A 15,282-nucleotide genomic window follows, 5' to 3' on the forward strand; every position below is an offset into this window, starting at 1 on the left:
ACTACTTATTGTGTACTAGGGTCTAGTCTTGTGGGCTGGAATAATGATAGTCCTTTAAATATGCGGAGATGCCGAACTTTAGAATAAGTCAACGATGATAGGCTGTAGTTTGCCATCCCGAATAGCCTATGACATTTCGGTAAGAATAGGCCTAGACACTGGAAAGAAATCGATGCCTACCTCATGGATCAAAGAAACGTTTTGTCCGGTTGTAACATCATCAACACCAACACCGTTCTCGAAGTCATTGTAGTTCTCCGCACCATGCATCTTGATGCCGAGCGTAAGACGAACGAACTCATAGACTGGGCGTGTCTTGTTCAAGAACCTGCTTGCAGGTGCGAGGCCACGGCCGCCACCAGAGAGGTATGCGCGGCGAAGTTCGTCAAGGAGTTCATAACCTCTGGCGGCGATGCGTGCTCGGAAAGCTGGGATCGTCGTAAGAGCCTGACCGGCAGAGACCACATCAGAAAAGGCCTCTCCAGTCAGGAAATCGACCAAGGGAGTCGTCAGCGATGCTGCGACAGAGGTCATACGATCCTTAGCATCCATCGTGCTAGTTGAGTCCATGGCATCGCGCACGATATGGCAACTGATCGCGGTGAAACGAGTGATCTCGTAGTCGTCGAGGAAAGGGGAGAAAGCGGCGATGATCTCCTCCTTCACAATCGCATCCAGGCCTTCGTACAATTCATGTTGCAGCGCACGGAGATCCAGGGCTTGGCAGATGGCGTAGAGGTAAGATGATATCAACAACGAGAGAACTTCCAGCGACGTGATTGTTGCTCGTCCGGAAACCAAAGCCATCGAGCTATAAATAGTTGATGTCAACAAACCGGCTATGAGTGAATCAAAGAAGTATGCTTACTTGATGGCCTGGTTGTGCATTTCCGCACTTTGTATATGCGTGGACACCGGATTCGCTAAGTAGCCTAGCTCTGCAACATAGGCGGCTGAAGCGATATCAATCCCCTTGGCGTGATAGTTGAGAGAAGGATCGGTCGCGGCCAAAGAAGGGGGAAGTCCGCGATTCATGGTTGGGTTGATGAGCTCAGCGCACTGGGAGAATACGAGCTTGCCCAAGTGGTGGAGAGAGAGGCGGGTCTTCTCCATCGCATTGGTTACAGCCATAGCTTGGAAATTACCACCGTTGTGAACTTTCCCGGTTTCGCCGTCAACCAATGGGTTGTCGGTAGCTAAAATCAGATGAGGTTGTAAGCGATGAACAAGCGAACAGGATGCTGGGCACTGACTGGAGTTGCACTCCAACGTGATCGTCGCCAATGATGCGATCAAGTCTTCGACCTGAGGACCAATGAACTGGGGAGAGGTGCGGAGAGGATAGCGGTCTTGGCGTAAGTGACCCTTGTCTTCGTCAATTGTCATCTCCTCTTCCTCCGTCGTTGCAAACTTGCTACCTTCAAGCAGGTTCCAGATGACGTCGGCTGTCTCGATCTGGCCAGGATGTGGTCTCGCGACTGCATGAATGAAAGGATCGAAATTGCCACGAGTGCCAGCTAAGGCCTCTGCCCCCATAGCCGTGAGTACTTGGGTGAGCAGAGTAAGGTGGACCGCATCGTGCAAGGCAAGAGCAGCGACCGATGCACTGAACGCGGTTCCATTTAAGATGCCGAGATGTTCCTTGCACGCAAGCGATATAGGCGAGATACTGTGCGCTTCGAGGGCTTCGACCGAAGATACAATTTTACGGGGGCCAAGCGCTGAAGTCCTTTCTCCGTCGAATACCCGAATAGAAGGGTTACCGTACAATGCACCCGCGACGTAAGACAACGGTTGCAAATCTGCCAATACAAACCGTTACAAAATTCCCAGTAAGCGATGAGTGTTCGAATATGAAGCGTAGATACGCACCGCCAGATGCTGATATACTTCCACGTAATGGAACAACAGGTGTGATGTTGGCGCGAAGGAGGTCATTCATCTTCTCGATGAGTTCCCATCGCACGCCCGAATGTCCTCGAATGAGGGAGTTCATGCGAATGAGCATAGCACCGCGAACCCACGATTCGGGCATTGCGAGGCCAAATGGGTCTTGCAAGGGAAGTGCGTCTAGTGGTTTCGATGAAGAAGGTAAGATACCACTGTGTTGCATCTGCATCAAGGCATTCCCCAGCAGGATCGGCTGGTCAGTACGCGTATCGGCTAGATGATTAGAAGCTGAGTATATGCGTCGGAAGTGGAGGAACCATATGTGTCCCTACCGCTGCCGCCGAATCCCGTTGTCACGCCATAAATACTCGTGCCCTGCTCGACCTTGTCGGCTACGACCTGGCGACTTTGTAGCAGGCGATCCTTGACGAGAGGAGAGTCGTCGAGTTCGACTCCGGCGTCGTAGCGTGCAGCAGCAGCGACTGCTGCTATCGACAACGTGTGTCCATCAAGTACAACGGGTCGGCCACTCCTAAATATATGCGTTAGTCAAAGCTGACTGGTTCGGCTGCGACAGACATACTTGTAACTTTGTAGTTCTTTGTGAGCGTTGATGAATTCCTCGACTAGATTCGTGGCATTGGGTGATATCGAGGAGGCTACAGGCGACGGAGGCGACTCCGTTACGGGCGTAGCGATGACCTTGAGGGTAGACAGAGAGTTGGAATATGGGCGGGTGATAGAGAGCGTGTCTGCGGATAGGATTGTCATGGTAGCAGAGGAAGGAGGATATTGTGGATGACTCCAAAAGGGAGGCCACAGTCCATTATATACGTCAGGCAGAAGGCAATACTGTGTAGGAGAAATCTAAGATGAGATGATCAGTATCGGGACCCTGAAAATGGGGATCGAGTTCATTTCAATCTCCGCTCCGGAGGTCAAACTTATTCTCACGCGCGTAACTGTCCGCAACCTCCGTCCGGCCGGTCCAAAGGTTACATTGCTTGCTGTGTTCCAGTGAACGGCGCTTGACATCCCCAACAAAAGTTGTGCTCAATCAACCACATGCTCTGTGCCTATTTCGCAGCATCGCCCCAATACTGATTATTATCGTAAGCTCTCCAAATGAGTCATCTCGACTGCATGCAAGTCTTGATCTGTACAGCTTAGTGTTTCAGCCCATATGTAAGCAAGTACGGAAGCAAACTGATACCGCACTGAGCACGAGGCATTTTTCCAAAGTACAAGGCATTGCTTAACTTTCCAATGGGGTTGTGTACGGTTGTAGGGCTCCGAAACTTCAATATAGCATAGCAGAAACATATTTTTAAAATGAGCTTCTAGTGGTGCCCTCAAACTTCGACTCACAGAAGAGAACCTTGATAGATGGGAGTAGATATGACTGTAAATTAGTGTTGTCATCGTACCGAAGGTGGGACCATGCATTCCAGGCCGCTCGAACGAAGGTCTCAACGGTGAAATAGATCAAGCTCATAAGGCAACTATTCCGAACAAACAGAAATGAGCGTGAGTGTGTACGAGTGCGCCTCAAAATCAAATTCCCCACCAGCGACCTGAAGTCGAAACATATAGCGTACCATAAAATTTCCGAAGGCTCCAATAAAGATCCTCTAGAACCTGAACCGCCACCACTACGATCCGACTGGTACGGGACAAGCACATGTCGTGCAACGAGGCTTTTCATGTCGACATGCTCGGAAGTGCTTACGGCCACTTTCAAGCGTACAAGCGGGTAACACCAGCCGAGAGGATAGTGTAGGGAGCTTTGCTAATTATCTTATCAGGTAGGAGATCATTCCGGAAGAACGGAATGCCACCCACCTAGCATCCCGGTCATTTTTCTGTCTGAGGAAGAAGATGTGCACGAACGCGACTGAATAGATCAAGAGAAGTATCTGTGTGGCAGCTTTGATGATCCTGATGCAACGCAGGTGGAATGTCGCAACTACCAGTTATCGATGTAAGTTGCATCGTCTTGGTTCTTGATGATGAGAAATTCGGCTGCGTGTCCATATCATGGCACAGTGCAAGGCTTTGATGGTGGACACTCCCACCTTCAAAGGCATAAGTGAGACCAGAAGGTGAGAACCCGCGAGTGTCATTCTTGCGTGTCACTGCCTAGAGTTGTCCAAGATGCTGGGTCCCTCATGATCGGTTAAAGCGCGACAGTGGGATTGGATGCGGCAGAAGCTAGAGGAACACCTCCTGCAAGTACCTGTTTCCAATCGGGTGATAAGGTGGCTTGATAAGCTTCACCAATGGCCCTGCGCAAATTTCTTCCCGTCTCTACATCAGTGTCTCAAGGAAATTTCTGCAACTAGACCCGAAACTCCTTCAGTAGTGTAGTCTTCCGGTCCGTGGAGTCCTACGGCCTGCGGAGAGTTGGCGTGCCGAATTCACATAAGCGCGAATGTAATGGTAAATCGGGATTTTCGTTCTGTCAAGAGTGGGTCAATAATTGGCAATTGCGATACATCGAGGATGAAGCTTCAAACTGACAGGCGGCGTTTGCGATGCAATGTTTTGAATCAAAGACCACTCTCGATGATCATGCTGGATGAAGTAAATATCATTGGAAGTAGACGTGAGACGCCCACTGCCCGAATCAAATTCACAGGCCTCCCGAGGCCGATGCCGGCGTTATTTTCCCACATCCACTCCGTTCTGTGCAGTCACTTGCAGTGTGCACCATCTCGAAAGCCTGTGCATCGTCGTCGCTCCTTCGCTAGGTACTGATGGTATGGTCTTTCCCATCGGCGTGGCATAAACCGTGCTCATCCAAGATCCCATCATGTCCACCGTGTACTTGTGGTGGCTAGGGCAAGGCAAAGAAGACACGCAAGTTCGCCGCTGTGAAGCGGCTCCTCAATCCCAATGATATACGGCTGTCAGCACACCACCGCCAGCTTCTGATTTGTTTGATTCTGATGATTGTTGTGCAGGAAGGAGAACCAATTGAAGCAAAAACAAAAAGAGGAGGCTGAAAAGGAGAAGGCCGTGCGTCGAGTGTGCGTACCATTTTTGTCGCCAGGGTACTCAGCTAACGCGGAATGATAATTCAGGCCCCAGGTCGCCTCATCGATGTTCCTAGCACACAACACTGCGCTTGCTCCACCGTATCGCGTATTGATTGATACCAATTTCATTAATTTCAGCCTGCAAAATAAGCTTGAGCTTATGGGTGGTATGATGGACTGCTTGTACGCGAAATGTAAGTTATTCGTTACAGTTCATCACCCTCGCGGATCATTCCTGGCCGTTGCTACTTGCTACGTGGGTCGTCAGCATACTGAACCGCGTACATCCAGGTATCCCATGCGTAACCGACTGTGTGATGGCCGAGTTGGAAAAGCTGGGTCATAGATATCGCGTTGCGTTGAGGTGGGGTTTCATTCGCTTCTCCATTCCATGTCGAAAATACATTCTTACGAAAATCAACATTAGGATCGCCCGCGATCCTCGATTTGAACGCCTAAAATGCACGCATACGGGGACGTATGCAGATGACTGTCTCGTGCAACGTGTGACCGCGCATAAATGCTACATTGTCGCTACGTGCGATCGAGAGCTCCGCCGGCGGATCCGACAGGTGCCCGGCGTGCCGTTGATGTACATTGTCCGGAGAAGATATGCTATCGAGCGGTTACCAGATCAGGGAGCCCCAGCATAAAGCATAACAGTCACATCTATCCCAGCCCGCCCAGAGGCTGTGAACGCCGCACCTCGAAACGCGCAGAAAATGGCAGCACGATGCCACAACCCACCCCTGATTGCGAGATACGAGATTACTCGCTTAGATTGTGTGTATTAATATATCTTGAGTGTATTAACAGCTTTCTCGATATACTGCGATAGCTTCTCCCGCATCCCTCCATCTTCCTGACCGCGTAACATCCCTCTCAACGAAGGCGCGATCAGAGCGTGCTCTATGCTCTATGTACCCCTCAGCGCTTGTCGACCTCGGTCTCGTCCAAATGCACGTCGATTAGACTATAAGCCACCCACTTCCATTTCTTTCAACGCGCGCGCCTTTGTCTTTGCCGCGGTAGTAGAATATCCGATGCCGCCAAGACTTGAGGGTTCTATCTCACATCTGAGTTCTCGACTCTGGCTCGTCCATGCGCCGACATTGTATTACACATTGAACCTTCAAATGCACGACTTCACTCGGGGTATCCAGGATCATCCAAAATAAGGTATATCTCGTTTTCGGGACCGGGAAACGACGCTCGCGGTGATACACATCCCGGATGAGGTATTTTGAACAAAGTAAGTGCTTGGTCGCGCGGTGGGACGCCCCCGGAATCGTACCGAAAACCGCAAATGACTCGTACAGTAATCTGAGTGAAACACTACGCAGTGATGAACGGGCTTCAACGGGTTGCTCATCACTAGCATTGTCGGCATTTTTGACTTGCCGTAATTATCAGTATGTCAGGCGCTCATCTCAAGATGGTATCTTATCAACAGCATACAGCACAACGGTGATGGCGAGTTTTCATGCCAATTCGGCCCTAGATGCTCTGATACTACCATTGGTTTTGCTGGACGACTTACTGCTTTCTCAAGCACGCTTGGCTCAGCTGAGGTGATACTACATCAGAGTCCATCGGAAAAGGGGAATTTTGTGTGGTCCAACAATATGCATAAACAACGCGTCTCCACTCCGCGATTAAGCGCGACGCGTCGCACGGCCACTGACTCAATACTGTGTCTTATTACCTTGGGACCCCCTCACTCTCACCTCAGGCCAAATCACTCACATACAGAATCCGAAATCATGGCTGCAGAAGACTTGATCGACCTCTTGAACAAATATTCCTGGTCGTCAAAACATGAGTTCACACTAGACGAGTTCCTGAACAAGGTTGGTGCCGTTAAGGACGGTCCTTCCAAGGTTGAAGACTGATATGTGGAGCGCAGTATAGGCCGTCTATGGTGCAGAATGATGGAACGAAACCGGTGCGAGAACCTCCTTATGCCAACACCTTCAACACGGTTCTCATGGGCGTATTGCCTCCTATGTTGTGCATAGTGGATCTGGGTTAATGGTAGCAAGGGACGTGATTTTGATGCGGAAGCACAAAACGCAGCATGCGAAGAGGGCGCACAGTACTGTACGTGTCTTCTGATGCAGCAGTACTAGATGGTAATGTTTCTCATCATCGGAGCATGGTAGTGAACGAGGTCACTGCGCGTGTAGAAGAGATCAAGGTACGGGTTCCGGACCGTTCATAAAGATGGACCTGATGCTGATGAATTGCTGTTGTAGAACGATCCGTCGATTCCAGTACGATCGAATAAGAAAACTGGTGCCAAGAGTAAAAAGGAATTGCGCGAACAGGTAGACCAATAAATTGGATAGGCAATGACGAATGCTTCACAGGATGCTAGGTCCAAGCCACTGCTACGGAAAAGCTCAAGGAGATATCCCTCAAACATAAATATGTTTGTGGCAAATGGTAGCTGTCTATCCCTTTCAACGATACCTTCGCATCATGCTACCCGCTTTCTCAGGCTTGTTTTTGCTGCCGCTGACAAGGTAGATGTGATTTGGAAGGGAATTGCCAGTTTGTACCAGTGTCCCTTTTACTAGCAAATTGCTGACGATTGTAATAGCTTCCCTAGTTTCTGGACCGTTGGCCGAAACCTCAGCGTTCCAAGCCAAAGTGGCCACATCTCCTCAAGAAGAGAATCCTAACTACCAGCATGTCATCTGCGTCTACATGCCAGATGTGTATGACAAGGATGCTGCAACGAAGGTAGGTGTTGTGGTATCTAGCTTCAATAGGCATGTCCTAAAATTCTTAGGTTATGCGAGTTCTCCTCCGAAACCATGGGTTGAACTTGTCCGGCGTCAAGTCTGATATGTACACATCCTTAGGTTAGGGTACAGTTTTGCATTTACGGTGATTGATCTGAATACATATATAGGCATTGATAGCAAACATCCTAGTGGGATACCATCTACGGCAAGTGCTGTATTGCCTTTCTTCCTATTGACGCTCGCTGACTAGGTTTGCTCCCCCCCCCTCTATTCAGATATGGAAGAATACGAGTCTCATGAAGGATGCCGAGATTAAGGTATGGTTCCCAGGCGCCATTTTCAATCCTTTGCTGATTACCCACTTCAAAGGAATTGAAGGAGGCCTTCTTCGCCGAACTTTCCACTGCGAAACCGAAGGCCACGGAGGACAAGGAACAGAAAGGCGCGTCGGGGGACGAGGAGAAAACACACATAGGAGGCTCGTCAACCAAGAAAGCTACTGCAAAGCCGGGACCTAAGCTGAAGAAAAAGGTCGCTGACGATCCTTTTGCGTCTGACAATGACGCCGATGAGCAGGCTGAGAACACAAAGGCAGACTCGAAGGTTGGAGAGAAACCGAAAGCAGTAGCCGACAAGAAGATTGCTGCAAAACCTGCGCCTAAACTTATGAAGAAAAAGGTTGTTGATGACGACTTTGCCTCCGATGATGATATGGATGAGGAAGAAGCACCAAAGGCAAAAGCGAAGGGGAAGAAGAGCACCGTGGTGAAGAGACGCAAATCATTTTCTGACGATGATGAGGACCTAGACGAGCGTCGGAAGAAACCTCGTGGCAAGAAGTGATCCTCAGTTCATACCCTACTTTATTTACCTTTGATATGTGTCAGTTCTAACACTTTGCTCCCTCGGTTTGATTTTGGTTTCAAGGTCGAAATTGATTAGATTACTTCCGTCGACTTTAGAGACCGAGATAAGATAAGATCTCTAATGACGTGGAATCAACGTTTCAATTGGCGGGCGAACATCTGAGAACCTATTTCCATGCACGATTAATTCGGCCTTCCTCGACCTTGACGTGACATTCAGCAATATGTTGAATCGACGCTGCCCACGCAAAGCAGCATGGCTGGCCTTTGGTCTCGTTGCATTTGCCGCGTTGTCGGCCTCCGCACAAGACACAGCTCATAACGCCGTAGTGGAGGTGCCAGAAGTACGTACCTTCCTGTTTTGACTCTGCTCGTTGCTGAAACTAGCCAAGCCAAGTGCAACGACGATACCTGTGGATACGACACCAGAACAGAGGCCGCTCAATGTCGAACAGACAACTTCAACACCACCTGTACGTTTAACCCCCATTCAGAGAGAGCTTTGTTTCTCTGTTTCAGAATATCTCTATTTACTCGAATACTCTACAGCCATCTGAAAACGACCAAGCAGCCGAGGGTAAGCCTGAAAAGTTCCCGAAGCTGTATATGAACACCTGGACTAAATAGGCTTCACTGACAGCGACCAGAGCTTACAAGCAAGCACTATCGACGTTGACGATACTGACGGCCCAACCACCACTGCATACCCAGGACCCCTCCTTTGCCTCAAACCCGCACGCTAATTCCATCCTCTCATACTTTCTACCCAATTTACAGGGACAAGGGCCACTCGGAAGCGCTTTTCGAATATTGGTGAAGTTGCACCAGCAGTCATGGATAACTGGCTTGACATCAGGATTTGCTAAAGAGGGCCTCGGTTTGGGTTCTAAACGAAAGGATGAAGACTTACGAGGGAAAGCCATCAAGGTCATCGACCTACTACAACATTCGGCTGAACTGGGAAACACGGATGCACTCTATACATTAGCTCAGCTATACATGGTGCGTGTGCCTACCCACTGTTTATGACGGTCTTACTCATCTAAAGTAGTTTCCTCCAAGTCCATACTTTGACGCTGATCCTAAGCAGGCGTACGAATCATACTCTGCACACGCTTCTGCTACCGGGAATGCGTCATCACAGGCCATCCTAGGTTTCTTCCATTCTACTGGATATCATGGCGTAGTGCCGGAAGATCAGGCGAAGGCGTTACTCTACTATACATTCGCTGCTAGTGGCGGACACAAAGGAGCACAGATGGCGCTGGGATATCGTTACTGGAGTGGTATTGGGGCGCTTGAGGACTGTAATCGGGCTATGGAATGGTACGAACAAGCGGCTGAACATTGTATGTGCGATACTACTCTTTCTATGTGACGCCTCACTAATTACACACATTAAGCCATGGCGAAATTCCTATCTGGACCCCCGGGCGGAAGGACGCTTACCCACACTGTCACGCGTCTGTCAGACCTTGAAGGAGGTGTGTATGGCCCAGGTGCCAGCGTTGCGTCAACCGGAATAAATGCTGTCCGCCCTTCCATCAAGGCGGGCGCTGCCCGAGCAGCTGGAGAAACATGGGAAGATGTCCTAGAATACTATTTGGTTAGTCTCATGTGCGAAACGTTATACCAGACTCTCATCGCTGACACGCGGCAGTTCAACGCAGATCGTGGTGAGACGGACTTTGCCTATCGCTTGGGGCGTATTTTCTATCAGGGAAGTATCTACGCCAGTCCCGGAGGTATCGCGTCTGGGAGTGAGGGCGTAGGCGCTATTCCACGAGACTATACGCGAGCTCGACACTACTTCCTTCGAATCGCCCGACTGATCTGGCCAAGGGATCCTCCGAACCCAGCTCAATACGTTCCGGCGCCTGTCAAGGAAGATGGTCGCGAGGGTGTCGGATACGCCTCCGCGAGTGCTGCCTATCTAGGCCGAATGTATCTTCGAGGAGAGGGTGTCAAAGCTGATCCCGCGATGGCCAAGATGTGGTTCGAACGCGGGGCGGAGTACGGTGATAAGGAGTGCCATAATGGGCTCGGGATCATATACCGAGATGGACTAGTCGGGGGTAAAGCAGACACGAAAAAGGCAATACTTCATTTCGTGGCCGCTGCAGGGCAAGACCTCGCGGAAGCCCAAGTTAACCTCGGAAAACATCACTATCGTGAGTTCAAATACCTGGCTCGAGTTACGTTTGATCTGACTCCCCCTAGGTCGAGGTGAATACCAAATTGCTTCCAAGTATCTTGAAGCCGCCATGCGAAATGGGTCCCCTTTCGAGGCTTATTATTACATCGGAGAGATTCAAGCGTCACAAGTACGGGCGAAGACCGCGCCACCGCACATCAAGTCGAGCTCGTGCGCCATGGCCGTTTCTTTCTACAAGCTTGTGGCAGAACGTGGGGTGTGGGACGACGACCCATCCAGAGAGGCAGAGCTTAGTTGGCTGGCTGGCACAGATAAGGACAAAGAGATCGCCATCTTGAAGTGGTGGATAGCAGCAGAACGAGGCTCAGAGGTCGCTCAAAACAACCTTGCCTACGTGCTGGACCAAGGTTTGTTTATTGCCGTTGCTCATACACCCGTTGCTCACATAATGCACAGATCGAAGCTTGCTGAGATTGACCCGCTTCTCCCCTTTCACTCCCTCTAACGAAACCGCTAAGCTTGCCCTGACACAATGGATCCGGTCCGCAGGACAACGGAATATTGATGCCCTGGTCAAGGTCGGAGATTACTACTACCATGGCTTGGGTGTCAGTGAAGACGAACCATCACGACTTAAGAAGGCGGCCGAATACTATCAATCCGCCGCCGACACGCAACTAAGCGCATTGGCCATGTGGAACCTGGGCTGGATGTACGAGAACGGTGTGGGCGTCGTTCAGGTACGGTTTACTCTCCATTATCTCACCAATCATCTCTGACCTAGAGTAAAGGATTTCCATTTAGCTAAGCGCCATTATGACCTCGCACTCGACGCGAATCCGGAAGCGTACCTACCAGTTTTCTTGTCGTTGGGCAAATTGTACATAAAGAGCATATGGCATACGCTTATGGGAGGCAAAGGCGGACTTAACATCTGGAGTCTAGAGGAAGAGGAAGGTCAGTGCTATTTATGATCTGTTAGAGCGTCTTGCTGATGAGTACTGAAACCAGTTGTTGGTTCCCCTGTGTCGGGGAGTGGTGAAGGTCGCGAACTTCCAGATGGAGGAAGACAAAGAGGTTCCGACCAGTCTTCAGTCGAGGGCGTTCCAGATGAGCGCATAGAGGAAGATGATGGTCCCTGGTATCTTGGCAAGGCCCGAGAAGAGTTTTCTCGTCGGAGACGACACAGTGGGCGACAAGGCGAAGAAGATGATCCAATCCAGGTTAGTACTTGGCATCAGTTTTTGCCTGTCCTTGTCCTCATTCCTTGCTAGTGGGCCAGAGAGCGTCGCAACGACAGGGATAGAGACGGTGAATTCGGGCCAGACGACTATTATGATGGCGGAGTTCGTCGGGGTGATGACGATGATGAGCTAGGAGAGACAGTGCTCCTTGTTCTCCTCTGCTTGACTGTGTCTGTGCTTCTCTACGTCCGCACTCGGTTGATGGACCAGATGAGACGAGAACAGCAGCCCCAGCCCCAGCAGCAGCAACCACAACAGCAACCACAACAGCAGGGCCACCCACCTAATGGAGGCCCAGCGGCACCTCCAAGAGGCAATGGACTGTTCCCCCCGCTGGGGGATCCTGCGCGCGACGAATGGGCTATCGCCCGCTAAAATTAGACTTATGGGTTTCAATGTTTTTGCTATCTGATATATGTAATGCTGCATGCTTTTTGGAATTGTGTGAGCACCGGAATGGGACTGGACGTCCTGACTTCTTCGAGTCTGCGTGTCATACCTGAAGCTTCTCGATCTTGGAAGTGGCCGTGGTGGCGTACTATTTATGTATGTTAGATTCTCGCGTGGCGACCGGAGGGATTGACGTCCGAGCGAGTCTGCGTCTACGTCCACGTCAAGTTCTTGCTCGCTCTTTACCTCCTATTCTTGTCTATTACTTTTCATTCACCATGGGTTTTGACTTCAACTCGCTCGAGCCTTTAATTAAGGAGATTCTCTCTGCTCCAGGGACGGATTTAAACACTATCAGCGCAAAACGCGTCCGTCGTCAACTCACGGAATTGGATCCTTCGTTGACTTCGGAGTTCATGAAAGAGAATAAGGAGGATGTAGACTTGGTAATTGCGCGGGTTTATGAGAGTGTACGGGAGCCAGGGGGTGATGACGGAGGAGAGGACCACGGAGAGGGTGCGTCGGACACATCGAGGAAGCGCAAACAATCGGAGCAGTCAGAGGATTATGGCGAGAACGGCGAGGAAGAGGCTGGAGATGAAGACGAAGAAGCCGAATCTGCACCTCCTGCGAAGAAAGCGAAGAAGGGAAAGAAGGAACTTAGCGACGAGCAGCTTGCGCGGCAAATATCAAATGAGATAAATGGAGGCGGTCGAAGGAGTGCTACCCGCTCTGCTCGTGCTACTAGTGGAACACCAAAAAAGCCTCGAAAGAGGAAGAGTGCGGCAATTGTGGATTCGGACGACGGGTCAGACGCTGGCGACAAGCCGAAAGCGAAGTCCGCCGCGCGAGGCGGTTTCGCGAAAGAGTACACCCTGAGGCGAGTTCTGCGCGTTTTCCATGCAATTCACGCGTTCTGACGATATTGATTGTGTGCTAGTCCGCCCCTGGCTTCGCTGCTTGCAGTAGATAAGCTGTCGCGGCCACAAGTCGTGAAGCAGCTCTGGGTGTACATAAAAGCAAACGATCTACAGAACCCTTCGAACAAGAAGGAGATCATCTGTGATGCGCCCATGAAAGCCATCTTCAAGTCGGACAAAATTGACATGTTTTCAATGAATAAATATTTGGGATCGTAAGTAGTTCTGCTCTCTCTCGCTTGCCGCTTCGCATTAATCGGGTATACGATCTTTCAGGCATTTGTACAAGGACGCCGAAGAGGAAGCATAGTCGCTACCAGTCTGTTATTCATTTTTAATCCTACGCTTTCCTCTATCCGTTCATTCGTGCTGTCCGTTCATTCGTCATGAATTTGTACCATTTATTCTCGGTGGAGGATGAGAGCCTTCGTGTTCGTATATGCATAATCCAGTACACACATAATACACACTCATAAGGGCTATAGATGATGTTATCAGGCGGGTTCGGTGTTCGAAACGCTGGGTATAGTGCACTTGTATTCCTCATAATATTACATTGTTATTTAACTTGTGTCCCCACCGAAAACCTACGAAAACTATACACAGCAAGTGCCAGCACTGGTACTATACCACAAGGGCATGTGTACCGCGCTGTAGGATTCCCGACCACCAACAACGGACCGGGGAAACCTAGAGAACCACGATCTAACAAGTCCATCGAAGATAAACGATCTCGAAGTGGGCTCCCGTGGAAATTGTACAGCATACACACACACGGTCATCCCGGGCATGAAACATCTGCCTCTCCACGAGAGCCTGTCGCGAAGCAGAGGGAAAGATGCCGAAGACGTGGCGAAGACTCGAGAAGACTGGAGTATCAGGCCGTTCACCGTCTGCCGTTAAAATGTGCGTAAATTTCTTGGTCTAGGTCTAGATCCCAGAGGGCGAAGCGGCCACGTATCCACAGTACGGCAAGGTTTGTGTGGCCACGGGGGGAGGGTGATGGGGGAGGTGCTGAACGGTAGAGAGTGTGCGCAGGGACTGTTGCTGATAATACTCGACCCTCCGTGAGAGCTGGGTCTTTATCTTTGCATGCTTCCCGACGTTCTGTAGTAGACGTGTAAAAGTAAGAAGGAACTCTGTAAGATTGTACACACCATAGAATGAGACTATCAAGCAGAGTACACCGAATACACCGAGTGCTAAACAACTGGCAGGTATCCGTCTGCTTGAGCTCGGTGAAACGATGCCAATTACTTGGGAGCTAACGATGGTAACGAATGCGCCGGACAGAGCAATCAGTCCAAGCCAACGCGCCGAAAACGATGTCCAGAGATGATACGCTTCCTCCTCTGAGTATCGGTTATGTTCATGATCAAATCTGATGTCGATTGACACCTTGGGTTTGATCGGTAGTCGTTTCAGCCATTTAGAACGCGAGAGGAGAAGCGGGCTTAAAGCTTTGACCGCCCGTCGCGGAAAGTTATCGTTCGAAGGCAGTGGTAGAAATGAAGGTGATTCGGTCGTCCAAACGTCTCCAGGCTCTAGTGCGTTTATGTGCTGAAATGGAGCAAGTATGCTCAGTGCGACGTTTAATGGAAAGGCTGTCCTATTGAGGATGGTGATGTTAGAGCTTGACGAGCTGGACATGTCCGCCTCTTCGCCGATTTACGTGAATATGCTAAACTAAGCATTAAGTCGATGAGCCTATGCTGCGGGAGAAGAGAAGGTCAAGGGGACGTACCTAGTGAGTCGGCGGTGGGTAATATGGATTGGCGAGATGACCAGGGGTCAGTGGGTGCGGCAGAAGCTCTATAAGGGCTTCTGGCTGACTGCGTGCGGGGGGGAGGCTGTGGCTCGGAACAGAGTTAACTGTTTGACGAGTGCGGGGGGCGCTCAGGGTTCGAGATGGCGCCGAAAGGTGTTAAAGGAGCGTCGGTGCTGGCTGAGACGACGAGCTACTAAGAAAGTAGGAAGCGACGTCGGAAGCGCAACTGAAAAGTGGAGATATATAAGAGGCAAAAAAAGA

The 15,282-nt window shown here is 50.3% G+C and overlaps 5 protein-coding genes across 5 annotated transcripts; 3 read left to right on the plus strand and 2 right to left on the minus strand.

Moving 5' to 3' along the window:
* Window positions 1-78: 78 nt before the first annotated feature.
* PC9H_007942 (uncharacterized protein) lies at window positions 79-2,661 on the minus strand (the record flags this gene model as incomplete). Its single annotated transcript, XM_036777465.1, has 7 exons — window positions 79-126; window positions 181-811; window positions 869-1,196; window positions 1,254-1,802; window positions 1,873-2,163; window positions 2,223-2,422; window positions 2,474-2,661. 7 exons carry the CDS (start codon window positions 2,659-2,661, stop codon window positions 79-81), a joined length of 2,235 nt encoding a protein of 744 aa, XP_036631085.1.
* A 4,030-nt stretch (window positions 2,662-6,691) lies between these two features.
* PC9H_007943 (uncharacterized protein) lies at window positions 6,692-8,521 on the plus strand (the record flags this gene model as incomplete). Its single annotated transcript, XM_036777466.1, has 12 exons — window positions 6,692-6,778; window positions 6,835-6,873; window positions 6,947-7,028; window positions 7,091-7,125; window positions 7,184-7,255; window positions 7,306-7,373; window positions 7,429-7,481; window positions 7,531-7,673; window positions 7,723-7,795; window positions 7,846-7,892; window positions 7,954-7,995; window positions 8,048-8,521. The coding sequence occupies 12 exons, from the start codon at window positions 6,692-6,694 to the stop codon at window positions 8,519-8,521; spliced, it is 1,215 nt and encodes a 404-aa protein (XP_036631086.1).
* A 247-nt stretch (window positions 8,522-8,768) lies between these two features.
* Window positions 8,769-12,318, plus strand: HRD3 (ERAD-associated protein; the record flags this gene model as incomplete). The annotated part of the gene is made up of 12 exons (XM_036777467.1): window positions 8,769-8,888; window positions 8,937-9,017; window positions 9,094-9,121; window positions 9,185-9,546; window positions 9,596-9,893; window positions 9,948-10,150; window positions 10,205-10,715; window positions 10,765-11,110; window positions 11,163-11,439; window positions 11,491-11,656; window positions 11,711-11,922; window positions 11,974-12,318. 12 exons carry the CDS (start codon window positions 8,769-8,771, stop codon window positions 12,316-12,318), a joined length of 2,949 nt encoding a protein of 982 aa, XP_036631087.1.
* A 293-nt stretch (window positions 12,319-12,611) lies between these two features.
* Window positions 12,612-13,563, plus strand: PC9H_007945 (uncharacterized protein; the record flags this gene model as incomplete). The annotated part of the gene is made up of 3 exons (XM_036777468.1): window positions 12,612-13,201; window positions 13,274-13,468; window positions 13,530-13,563. The coding sequence occupies 3 exons, from the start codon at window positions 12,612-12,614 to the stop codon at window positions 13,561-13,563; spliced, it is 819 nt and encodes a 272-aa protein (XP_036631088.1).
* Window positions 13,564-14,183: 620 nt separating this feature from the next.
* Window positions 14,184-14,903, minus strand: PC9H_007946 (uncharacterized protein; the record flags this gene model as incomplete). Its single annotated transcript, XM_036777469.1, has 1 exon — window positions 14,184-14,903. The coding sequence occupies one exon, from the start codon at window positions 14,901-14,903 to the stop codon at window positions 14,184-14,186; it is 720 nt and encodes a 239-aa protein (XP_036631089.1).
* Window positions 14,904-15,282: the final 379 nt, after the last annotated feature.

The sequence above is a fragment of the Pleurotus ostreatus genome, assembly GCF_014466165.1.
Source record: "Pleurotus ostreatus strain PC9 chromosome Unknown scaffold_5, whole genome shotgun sequence".
NCBI classification, from domain to species: domain Eukaryota; kingdom Fungi; phylum Basidiomycota; class Agaricomycetes; order Agaricales; family Pleurotaceae; genus Pleurotus; species Pleurotus ostreatus.